A 12813-nucleotide genomic window follows, 5' to 3' on the forward strand; every position below is an offset into this window, starting at 1 on the left:
GGGAAATGGATGATATTATATGATATGATATGATATGATATGAATGAAAAATATCAGCCAAATTTGTTTTGACTAATTTGTCCACAGTCGAAGAACCCGCGACGAGGCCCCCACAAGTTTGTCAATACGATCAGGCAACTTGCATCAATGGAGATTGCATTCCTAAATCGTACGTCTGCGATGGAAAATTCGACTGCACGGATGGCTCTGACGAGATGAGATGCAGTACGTATTGCGCTACCATTTTTTCGGCTAATCATTATAATAAATACCTTAATGTGTGTGTGTACCTTCTTAATTGCATTTACAGGTCCACACGGATGTGAACCCAACCAATTTCGATGTAACAACAAGCAATGCGTGAGCAAACTTTGGCGTTGTGACGGCGAAAGAGATTGTGCCGATAACAGCGACGAAGAAAATTGTGCACCGGCTCTACCTGGTTCGCGATGCCGTTATCACGAATTCTCTTGTACATCCTACGACCAATGTATACCAAAGATTTATCATTGCGACAGAGAACGGGATTGTCTCGATGGTAGTGACGAGCTTGGCTGTTGTGAGTTTCTTTGCTTTTGTTACTTTTTTTTTTTTGTTATCCTTTCATTCCTCTTTTTCTGCCATCTCTCTCGAATATCGAATTTCAGCTCCCGTCTACATCATCAAACCACCGCCGCCGATGGTAGTCCTAGAACCAGGTAGCACCATGGTACTCACGTGTACGGCTATCGGTGTACCCATTCCAGAGATAAATTGGCGACTAAATTGGGGACACGTACACTCTAAATGTACAACTACTTCCGTAAACGGAACCGGAACATTAACGTGTCCCGACATACAACGAGAAGACTCAGGTGCTTACTCCTGCGAAGCTTTGAATTCAGCTGGCTTTGTAATAGCTCAACCGGATGCTATGTTAGTGGTAAAAGAACCAAAAGGCATTTGTCCCAAAGGAATGTTCAACAATGAGGCGCGTTCCCTCGATGAATGCATATCTTGCTTCTGCTTCGGTGTGGCTACCGAATGTCGTAGCGCCAATTTGTTCACTTATCAGATCCCACCTCCGTTCGAAAGTCACAAGATCTTGTCGATTCAAACCGAATCGGAGATACGCATTTTCGGCGACATCAAAGATGAAATATCCGAGGTTAGACCTATTGGACGAGACGGTATTCGATTGTTTGAATCGTTGAGCAGCGAAATGTCTAGCTACAAAATACCCTACTATGCCTTATCCGAGAATTATCACGGTAGTCAATTAAAGTCTTACGGTGGTTATTTGACTTATACGATTAATTACAATGGTAACGGAGCACCTAACGACGCGCCATCGGTCATTCTTAGCGGTAACAAATACATACTCGTCCACAAAGGCAAACATATCCCTCCAGACTACGAGACGAAAGAATCCGTCAGATTTTTCTACGGCGAGTGGTACAAGCGTCAAGGTAGCAGCGAGGTCCTGGCATCCAGAGAAGAAATAATGATGACCCTGGCAAACGTCGACAATATTCTTATCAAGTACGTACTCGTTCTTCCTTTCAGTAGGTATTGTTGTATCGCCTGCCTTTATTTGTCTTGTTGTATCACCATTTTGTTCTCTCGTTCAGAGCAAAGTATGAAAATTCTCCACAATTGGACGTGCGTATAACCAACATTGTTATGGACACCGCCGATGCGCGCAATACCGGATTAGGATCCGCTAATTATGTGGAAGAGTGTCAATGTCCTACCGGTACGTATTCAACAACGAACAAAATCAAAATCGCGTCGTTATTGCTACAACGTAGACATATTTTCTAAGGATACACCGGTCTTTCGTGCGAGAACTGTGCATCGGGATATCTTCGACGCGAGAGCGGACCATGGCTTGGACAATGTTACCGAGACGAGCCACCTTGCGCACCGGGATACTACGGAGATCCTTCGAGAAATATACCTTGCCAACTTTGTCCATGTCCGCTCACCAATCCATCCAATCAGTAAGAACAAATCCTATATATACCTATCCATACGTATATATACGTATATATACGTTTTAACGACAATTGTTTAGATTTACTCGAAACTGTCATCTCGGATCGGACGGTGAGCCTACCTGCGATTGTCCAGCCGGATACGTTGGTCGAAGATGCGAACAATGTGCTATTGGCTATGAAGGAAATCCTCTCATTCCTGGAGATATGTGCGTACCCGTTGAACAATGCGATCCCGACGGTAGCATCAGTCCTAACGCCGATCCGTATACTGGAAAATGTCGTTGCAAGGTATCGCATCTATTTCTTTCCTTATACACCCTTACCTTTCTTTCCTTTCCTCGATATTCATCTTCGATATTTAATGTTAATGCGTTCGATCATTTTCGATCCTCGTCGACACAAACAACGTGAGTACTTTTAACCAATTTGCCATTCAACATTATTTTCCTTTTCTTTTTCTACGTCATATGAAGAGTTACTTTGTAACATTTAACATGTTAACAAATTCTTTATCATGTTTAGCAATACGCAACGGGTCTAACGTGCGATCAATGCAAGGCAAATACATTCAGTTTGGGCTCTAGGAATCAATTCGGATGCATTAGTTGTTTCTGCATGGGTATTACGAATAAATGTGTAGCATCTAACTGGTACAGAAACGAGGTAATTCAAATGACAATTATCAATTGATTAGTTTATTATATTAGTTTGTTAATACTATTATTTTCAGATTCACGTGTCATTTACTAATTCCCTACGAGGATTTAGTCTTATCGAATCTAAGACTACGACCGACGCCCCACCAATAGTAGATGGTATTCGACTTGATACGATCAGTCGCGAGATAGTCTACAACGATTTTCATAATCGTGGTAACAATGACGTATATTATTGGCAATTACCAAATATTTTCCTCGGCGATCAAATAACGTCGTACGGTGGTAATCTTAAATATACCGTTCGGTACGTTCCATCTCCGGGTGGTCAAAGTTCCAAAAACAACGCTGCCGACGTTGAATTAATTAGCGTAAGTGTATTTTCATATTCATTCCATACCTATGGTATTTTGTTGATCTTACAAAGAAGGAAGATACCTATATTAATCGTGCGTGATCTCGATGATAACAGGCAAACGACATTAAATTGCTGTACTATTCGAGAAAATCCCCCGAACCAAATTCCCAACAATCGTTCACCGTTCCGTTGCTCGAACAATACTGGCAACGTGCCGACGGAACAACAGCCGACAGGGAACATCTTTTAATGGCATTAGCGGACGTACGAGCAATCAAAATTAAAGCAACTTATACGACCCACACCGACGAGGCGGCGTAAGTTTATTATTTAGTATTTATTTTTGACAAAACAACCGCCGACTTTGATGTTTTTTTTTCGCGGCGGCTTTTCTCAGACTTTCTTCGGTTTCCCTTGATACGGCGGAAAATCATAATACTGGAAAGGCAAGAGCCGTCGAAGTCGAGGAGTGCAGTTGTCCCACTGGATACAAGGGACTCTCTTGCGAAGATTGTGATGTTGGATATACGAGAGCAATGGAAGGTTTATATCTTGGAATTTGCGAGCCTTGTAATTGCAACGGACACTCGAATCAGTGCGATCCCGAAACCGGAATGTGCGAGGTAAATAGCCAATCAATATTTCCTCTTATATCCTATGTATGATTATTGTACGAATGAATGTGTTGTGAATGGGTCTAATGGTTTGACGTTGTTAAGAATTGCGCCCACCATACTACCGGAGAATTTTGCGAAAAATGCGAACCTGGATACAGAGGAGACGCGACTCGTGGCACTTCGAACGATTGCGAGCGCGAGGATCAGACAGCATCGTGCCAGTGCAATCCAGCTGGATCTCGTAGCACCTTGTGTTACGGTAATCGTTGCGAATGTAAGAGAAACGTCGAAGGTCCGGAATGCAACAGATGTCTTCCGGGTACTTTTGGATTGTCCGCCGAAAATATAGACGGCTGTAACGAATGTTATTGCAGCGGCGTGACCAAACAATGTCACGAAAGTTCCCTCTACGTTCAGCAAATACCAATAGGGGTTTACGATTCCCGTCATGGATTTACCCTTACCGATGCGTAAGCTTATATCACAATCTATCTATATAATAGCATTTTTACTCGATGTTTTTTTATTTTTATTTTTTTTTGTTTTGTTTTTTTCTTTCAAATTAGCTCTAGGCAAGAAGTTATAAACGATGGTTTTGATTTAAACGTTGCCATGAACGAAATTGGATATCGTTATCCCGATAATCGTAGCCGTAGACTATTTTGGTCTTTGCCGTCCACTTTCACCGGAAACCAAGTCAAAAGCTATGGGGGTTATTTAACTTTGACTCAGCATATCAGTGCACAACCCGGGGCGGAGAGTTATAAAGATCAAGACGTTTTACTCATCGGAAATGGTATTACGTTGTTTTGGATTAATCCAACCGATGTTTTACCGGATTTACCTTTGGTTCGTATCATAGAAATAAGTCACAAATAATAAATAATAAAAAGGGAGAGAGAGAGAGAGAGAGAGAGATAAATGAACAATTTTGTTTAGACTTACTCGGTTCCACTGAGAGAATCAGAATGGAAACGGTTGACAACCGCAGGTCCACGTAGCGCGTCTCGTACGGACATGATGACGGTTCTTTCCAATGTCGAAGCTATTCTAGTACGAGCTTCTCATAGCGATAGAATGACGGCAACATACATAAGCGATATTAGTCTCGATACAGCGGTAGAAAATTTCAATGGACACAAAAGAGCGAGCCAAGTCGAAGCGTGTCGTTGTCCGCCTGGTTACCTTGGTACATCTTGCGAAATTTGTGCTCGCGGATATTATAGAGATACCAGTGATAGAGCTGTCAGCGTTCTTGGCTCTTGCAATCTCTGTCCGTGCAATAAAAGGGAAGAAAGTTGCGAAATTAATAGGTCTGGATATGTCAAGTGTAATTGCATGTTAGGATATACGGGAGAAAATTGTCAAGATGTTGGTAAGTAAACAGTTGAAAGTAAATCTTTTCAAACAAATTGATGATTATACTCATGGAAATGATTTTTAGTCGAGTCTCCTCCGACGACTCCTCAGACAATACCAACGATTACACCACCAAGAATCGTCGTTTTCGTGCAAGAGCCAGAATTCCAAATTGTTCATACTGGAAATACCATTAGATATCATTGTAGCGGTAAATCGCTCGACAACGTAAGCTTCATATTGTTCTAATTCGATTCCCCCCCCCCCCGATCTTGTTCCTATTCTCTCTTATTATATTTTATATTACACAGGATTCCTTGCGTATTCGTTGGGAAAAAGAGGGTGGTCAGTTACCGTCTGACAGAAGCGTAGACGATTATCACGGAGTTTTAATCATTAGAGATGTCAAAGTGTCCGACAGCGGTGTATACGTTTGTCAAGTTAGCGACGGAACAAATATTGGCATTAAAAAAGTTACTCTTACTGTGGGAGGTATGAATAATTTCCATGTTAATTATTATACATTAACATAGAACATAGACAATTAATTATATAGTCATATATCTTATGGACGCAGCTTTTCCAAAAAGTTTGTTAGAAATACCAGGTATTGTTTTTAATCGCGCTCTCGTAATAGGAATAAGTGTTGAAGAATTGTTGTTGATATTCGATTGCAGGAGCAAATCCGGTAAAACCTCAAGTCGTCATTATACCACCTTACCTCGAAGTTAAAGAAGGAGAACCGGTAGAATTCCATTGCGAGGCTAGTGGTAATCCTCCTCCGCAAGTAGAATGGATTCGACTTCATGGAAGTATAAGCTCTGAGTCTTCGTTCCGTAATGGAGTTTGGAGGCTTCCAGCTGCTTCGAGGAATGACGCGGCCGAATATAAATGCATCGCTAGAAACAATGTCGGAATAATGGAACAAAATACGATACTTTACGTTAGAGGTAGAAATAATGAAATTGTTATTAGTAAATGTTATATTTTCGTATGATTGTGTATGAAATATAATCGAGTTAAACGAGTACACGTATTCACAGAGAATCCGGAAGGGCCTCCGGCTACTGGTTTGGCACCTATTATAACGCCCACCGAATGGATTGGTTCTATCGGAGATGTCATTAGACTAACTTGTACTCCATCACAGAATGCTAATCTAACGTGGATCCGATCCGATTTCTTACCTCTCCCTTACTCGGCGAGTCAGCGCGACGGTATTCTGACGATCAATAATCCAACGGTTAGCGATTCCGGTATATATGTCTGTATCGCTATCAGTTACAAAGGAACGGTAACTAATTCTACCGCTAGAATAACGATCATTCCACGAAGAGATCCGCCGTCGGTTAAAGTCAAGCCCGAGAGACAAACAATCTCCCAAGGAACGTCGACCGAAATACGTTGCGTTACGAGCGGAGAACCGGGTCTACGTGTGAAATGGAGCAAATTTTCCGAACCGATGAATCCGCACGTTCAACAAGTCGGTGATACCCTTCGAATTATCAACGCTCAAGTTTCCGATCGAGGCGTTTATATTTGTCGAGTCAGTAGTCCCATAGGCAGCTACGAAGCTAGCGCTATCGTCGAAGTTGAACGTAAGACACTACTACGATGTACTTATACTGTACTTATAATACTGTATTTAAACTGTATTTAACGATTTTTCCATGCTAATGTACTCTTTTGTTTTGTTTTGTTTTTTATCGAATTGGCAGCTCGTGAAACTCCAGTTCTAGAACTATATCCTAAAGATATTCAACCCGTCACGCTCGGTGGCTCTGCCGATTTACAATGTCGCGCCATTGCTGGTCTTCCGCTTCCCGAAATCCGTTGGTCTCGTCAAGACGGTAGATCATTTCCTCCAAATATCGAACAACTTCCTGGTGGATTGTTAAGGTTTTCTAACATTACGATCAACGATGGCGGTTCTTACGTGTGCTCGGCCACGAATGAAGTTGGTTCGACGTCTGCAGTAGCTCATATCGAAGTACAATCCATACCCGTTATTACGATTGAACCAAGGTCCGGTATTTTGCAAGTCAAACTCGGAGATAAAGTGCGATTAACTTGCAGCGCTATGGGCCATCCACAACCAAATGTTGCCTGGAGTAAACACGTCAACGGATTGGCCACGTAGTAAGTTACACTGTTACGCTGTTACGCTTACCTCTTGGCTAAATCTTTGACATTATTTATTTGATATATGATATTTGCAGCGACGCGTACAGCAGAACTGATCTTACCCCGTTGAGCGCGGTATACGAAATTTTATCCGTTTCTACCGACGACGAAGGATCTTACTCTTGTCAAGCGTCCAATTCGGTTGGCATTGTCGAGGATCGTGTTCAAATACGCATCGAGGACAACGAAATTGATTCTATCCCTTGTAGAGGCGATATGCCATGCAATACTGGTCAAGCAAATAACGATAACGTATGCTAATATCGTATTTTATAAACGATCTTATAAACCATCATAGGCAAATCATCGCATCTACTTTATTATTATTGCAGAGATATCCCAATGGCGTATTAATTCCTGAAGATTTTCTAAGAATTCCCAATGGCGGTAAAGTAGAAATGCGTTGTCAAGTAAGGGCACCCGACGGCGATCAAATTTATCTTGACTGGAAGAGAAGCGATCATCGTGCCTTGCCAAAGGGTAGTACCGTTCATAATGGCGTTTTAAATATACCGGTGGTCGACAAGTATTCCGCAGGAGAATACATCTGTCTTGGTTTAAATCCCGCTGGCACGGTCATTTTCAAAGCTAAATCTCATCTTGAAATAATATGTAAGTATTTTCCAAAAGTATAAATTCATGTGATGATGATTTGTTTGTTCAAAGAATTTCGTTGTTTTCTCGCTTGCGCAGCTCCGCCTAGAATCGAGCTAAATCCAACTCGTCAAACCGTTGGTCCTGGAAAAAATCCTTCTATAACTTGTACCGCTACCGGAGACCAACCTCTTAACATTCAATGGGAAGCTATAGGACGACCACTTCCACCTTCCGTGTCTCATGATAACGGGGTCTTGAAATTCCACGGTATAACGTATTCGGATGCAGGCAAGTATGTTTGCAAGGCCACGAATGAAGCAGGCACGGCTGAAGCGGTTGCGGAAGTTATAGTAAACGGTTCGTCTCTCTTATCAATTCCTTTCACATCGATTTATTTCGAGTATCCATTGAAAATTTATCTTTTTTTACTTAACAGAACATTCTTACGACGACACAAGTATTCGTGCCGCGCAAAGAGACATTACGACCTATTCAGGTAATTCTGTACGTTTGCGTTGCGACATCAGAGAAAGTGCTGTAATAGAATGGACCAGAGAAGGACAATTATTGCCTTCGCACAGTCGAATTGGTGAAAATTATTTAGAATTAATGCAAGTCAGACCGGAAGACAGTGGAAGATATATTTGTCAAATTCGTAATTCTCATGGAGTTTCCAGCGATTACATTAATTTAAATGTTCAACGTAAGTAATACGTTACTACTATATATATACGTATTGCTTGCTATTTTAATGACAACAATTTCGTCAAATATTATCGAAATTAATGATCAATAACATTAACAAGTACTATTTTAAATAGGAATTCCTAGTTCGTTCCTACAAACTTGTTTCTTTCTTTCCAGCTATAGCTTTTCTATTGAATTTTTGACTAGCATTCATAATTAATTACGTTGTAGCCTTTATTTTCCCGTTACAATCTTTGAATAATAAGCACGTGTATCGTCTAAAACACAGCTATTTTTTCAACAAACAATGCAAATAACTTCTTAAAATACCATATTACTCTGCGTGTGACATTTTTTTCTCTTTTGTTCATTTCGATATAATTACAATTGCTTACGTAATAGAACGCTATTATTCTTTAGATTTGTTTCTTATCGAAAATTTGTCATGCAGCTTGTCGTATTAAAACTGATATAACAAGAGTAGACAAGACAAAATATTGATTATACTAAATATGATTGCAACTATGGTTTTGAACGAAAGACTCTTCAACAGACTAGATTTTGACAAAGCTCGCGTTATGATTTAGTAGTTAATTTGCTTGCGGATTGCATGCCAGTATACCAAACGCAGTGCAGACCCGGGGAGTATCAGTGCTACAACATTCAACAATGCATTCCTTTGGATTACTTTTGCGACGGCTATGCTCAATGCAACGACGGTACTGACGAAAGCTTCTGCCGCATCCCGCAATATCGCCAATATCTTCGAAGACTACGCGGTTTGTTTTGAGATTTGTGTTTCGTGTGATGTCTTGTAGTTTAGATTAGTTAGATTTTTGATCATCATCCTTTGTGTTGCCTATTTTTATTATTCGATCAAAGTCAACATTTTTCATATTGTCAATAATTTACGTTTTCTATCGTAAGTTAAAAAAAAGTTCTTTCCTTCCTTCCTTCCTTCCTTTCTTCCTTCCTACAATTAAAGCTAATGCCACTTTCTTTGGCGCATGTTATTTGCATGTACACTGATATATGTTACGAATACAAATACAAAACGGTCCACTGTTCACATTCAGGTGTTTACTCTTCAACAATGTGAAGCTTACTCCAAAAAAAAAACATACACACACACAAACAAATTATATAGAGTTAATAATGGTAACTGTTCAATTTCAGCAACTGTTACACCTGCGCTTAGCATCGAAGCATCTCAAGATCCTGTAAATATTGGAGATACAGTCGACATACGTTGCGCGTGCTCGGGTACTTCTAATCCACAATATAGATGGTCCAGACCAAATCATTCAGATTTACCAGCGAATGCACAAGCATATGGAAATATTCTTAGATTATTGAATGTAGCTGTTGACAATAGTGGCATTTACAAATGTACAGTAATGACTCCACAAGGCATCTTTGAGGAAGACTTTAATCTCATTGTACACGGTAAATATTTTCTATCTATTTATTTCATTGATTCTAGTGACATCCACAAATCTAATCGTTATCATGTGTATTATTATTTATGCTACCTATTGCATCTTTTGTAAGTAGAAATGTGCAAACAATGAATAGAATAACTTTCAAATATTCTTCAATACTAAATAGTTATTGTTGAATATCTTTATCTAGGTGGAAATAACGATGGGCCAGCAATGGAAACTAAGTCAGCACCTTATGGATCTAGTATCGAAATGGATTGCCATGTTCAATTTGATCCGCCTATTACATACAGATGGAACAAACTTGGTGGATTTTTATCTGAGAATGCACAAACTTATCAGGTATGACGAAACCATACTAGCATAATACTTTTATAAGAAATTCTAAACATCGTTTCTTTTTTTTTTCATATTATTTTAAACAGAACAAATTAAAACTGGCAAATGTTAAAGCCGAAGATGCAGGAACATACATTTGTATAGCAAACAACTATGTAGAAAAAATAGAAGTACCGACTGTGCTCGTTGTAACGGGAGTAGTACCAAACTTTAGTCAAGCACCAGAAAGTTATATAACTTTGCCTCCATTATCCAATTCGTATCTCAATTTCAATATTGAAATATCTTTCAAACCAGAAAATTATGACGGCATTATTCTATACAATGCTGAATTAAATAACGGTAGCGGTGATTTCATTGTTCTATCCCTAGTAGGAGGATTGCCACAATTCAAGTACATATATCATCATTTTTATATATTACATTTATCCGAATTTTTTACGTAAGCAAAGTAAAAATAACAATAATGATTGTATAAACTGTTAGATTTGACTTTGGTTCTGGATCGGCTGTTATAACGGGAGATACGCCAATTAATCTGGGTCAATGGCATACGATCAAAATTCAACGCTTTAGAAGAGAAGTAACGATGTTAGTCGATGGTCAGGGACCTTACAGAGGGGTTTCGAGCGGTCGGAAACAAGGATTAGATCTTAAAGCACCGCTTTATATCGGTGGAGTTCCAAAGTACAATATCGACGTCAAAGATGGCATTAATAACATTGGATTTATTGGTTGTATCAGTAGATTGGTACTCAATGAAAGGCAAGTAGATTTGATCGAAAATCAAACGAGTAACGTTGGAATAACGACTTGCGAAACATGCGTCGAAAATCCATGTAATAATGGTGGAGCTTGCCAGGAGGCAGCTACAAAGAATGGTTACATGTGTCTATGCAGAGCTGGATTTACTGGTAAACACTGTGATTTTGTTGGACAAACTTGTTATCCAGGTAAAAATTAAAATTAACAAAAAAAAAAAAAAACAACCATTTGTTTGTTGTCTTTGTGCTTTTGAAAACTATCGTTCGAATGAAATTATTTGCAGGTGCCTGCGGTGAAGGAAAGTGTATAGAGAAGGAGACTGGTTTCGATTGTTACTGCCCACGTGGAAAAATTGGTCCACGTTGCGAACGATCGGTGAAAATAAATCAACCAGCTTTTAACGATGACAAAGCTTTCATGGCATACGATACACCGCCAAAATCTCTTCGAAGGCAAGTATATATAGAATGTATATGTGTTAATTGAAAAAGCATGCATGGAATGATATTCATATTTTTCTCACTTACAATGAAATGTTTTCATCGGTGTGCAAGTAGTGGTCGTATTGTATATTTAGTAAGATTTTCAATGCACTCTTTCTAAACATCTAACATTTTGCAAGAGACGGTAAGACAATCATTAATATTATTATAATAACAAAAGGAAATATAGACTTTTCATTGAAGTACTAACTAATCAACATCTCTGACAATACATCAATTATACTAATATACTACTACAATTTACATGCGTATACGTACATGCGTACATGGTGTATACGTATAATAATAGAGCGAAATTTTCTATGCAGATAATGAAAGTATACGCATATGAGAACAATTCTGGTGTTGTATTGTTAACGAAAGCATTAGCTGTCGATTATCCTCAATCAGGCTAATTGAGATGACGTTATTTTCAGGGAAAGAAAGAGTTCGACCACTACACACAGTCGATCACGCAACGTACAAGCTAGACAACTCAATGTGCGATCGAGGGCACATCACCACAATAATCTGCACCACACAAAACATTAGACTTGGCATGATATTTATGCACGTTTAAAGTTATTCAATATAATAGAGTCATTATAATTTGTAGCATTTTTGGTTAGACGCGAAAAAATGAAATGTAATTGCTACTTTCAACTATAAGTGAACTTTGGACAAAAAGCTTTTTTTTTCTTTTTCTTTTTCTTTTCATTTACAAACATTCTAGCATTGTTCTGTTTTATTTCGCGCACGTGTCGTAACACTTTCTATATGAGAAGAAGATTTTAGCGAGATAATTGCAAGAAGCACGAATAGTAGAGCAAGTAGTTTCTTCAAACAAACTCTCCCGAATGGTGCTGTAATGATAGAAGCTCATTCTCAGTCAATTTGTAATCTAGCGATAAATGTTTTGTACAGCTTTTAATTAATACACTTACGCATCAGTTAGTTATATTAATTATTCGAAGAAGTAATATGTTAAGTCACTGCCAAATATATTGCATTTAACAGTTTGAAACGAAGCTTAAGAATCGGCAATAAGCGATGTCATAGCGATGTCATTATATGATATCTATATACGTGAAAATATATCAATTGTTTGTACTTATATATATAAGATTCTATAACGTGTTAAATATACTCAATGGGTATAGATCTATGCCCAGAATAGGTATAAATAAATATTATAAAGGCAAATAAATCTTGGTATGACTATTAATTTCTATCATTTGCTATTCCACTGGACTTTTTTTTTATTGCTTTTGGAAAAAGTCTGTATCGGCTATATCGCACACGGCTTACTTGGTACTATCACCTTGCAATAACGTGCTGCATTATTTCA

The 12813-nt window shown here is 38.9% G+C and overlaps 1 protein-coding gene across 4 annotated transcripts in view; it reads left to right on the forward strand.

Annotated features, from left to right (window-relative positions):
* Nucleotides 1-12813, forward strand: part of trol (terribly reduced optic lobes) — a 63981-nt gene that overhangs the window by 47104 nt on the left and 4064 nt on the right. For 3 of the 4 annotated variants that reach the window (XM_089170084.1, XM_089170085.1, XM_089170087.1), the window contains 29 exons: nt 88-225; nt 311-559; nt 648-1521; nt 1611-1735; nt 1805-1982; nt 2057-2267; nt 2502-2642; nt 2710-3006; nt 3108-3310; nt 3391-3616; nt 3713-4080; nt 4177-4459; nt 4550-4985; nt 5055-5197; nt 5281-5461; nt 5547-5576; nt 5647-5919; nt 6013-6567; nt 6688-7108; nt 7189-7405; nt 7486-7765; nt 7847-8107; nt 8187-8453; nt 9025-9216; nt 9614-9883; nt 10070-10221; nt 10305-10612; nt 10705-11171; nt 11267-11435. In XM_089170084.1, coding sequence (XP_089026210.1) covers nt 88-225; nt 311-559; nt 648-1521; nt 1611-1735; nt 1805-1982; nt 2057-2267; nt 2502-2642; nt 2710-3006; nt 3108-3310; nt 3391-3616; nt 3713-4080; nt 4177-4459; nt 4550-4985; nt 5055-5197; nt 5281-5461; nt 5547-5576; nt 5647-5919; nt 6013-6567; nt 6688-7108; nt 7189-7405; nt 7486-7765; nt 7847-8107; nt 8187-8453; nt 9025-9216; nt 9614-9883; nt 10070-10221; nt 10305-10612; nt 10705-11171; nt 11267-11435 — 7915 coding nt within the window. The remainder of the gene's footprint in view (nt 1-87; nt 226-310; nt 560-647; nt 1522-1610; nt 1736-1804; nt 1983-2056; nt 2268-2501; nt 2643-2709; nt 3007-3107; nt 3311-3390; nt 3617-3712; nt 4081-4176; nt 4460-4549; nt 4986-5054; nt 5198-5280; nt 5462-5546; nt 5577-5646; nt 5920-6012; nt 6568-6687; nt 7109-7188; nt 7406-7485; nt 7766-7846; nt 8108-8186; nt 8454-9024; nt 9217-9613; nt 9884-10069; nt 10222-10304; nt 10613-10704; nt 11172-11266; nt 11436-12813) is intronic. The other variant, XM_089170086.1, reaches the window with a different exon arrangement.

Source organism: Polistes dominula, unplaced genomic scaffold (assembly GCF_049000335.1).
Source record: "Polistes dominula isolate Pdom_NZ unplaced genomic scaffold, Pdom_raw_medaka contig_15, whole genome shotgun sequence".
In the NCBI taxonomy this organism is placed as follows: Eukaryota; Metazoa; Arthropoda; class Insecta; order Hymenoptera; family Vespidae; genus Polistes; species Polistes dominula.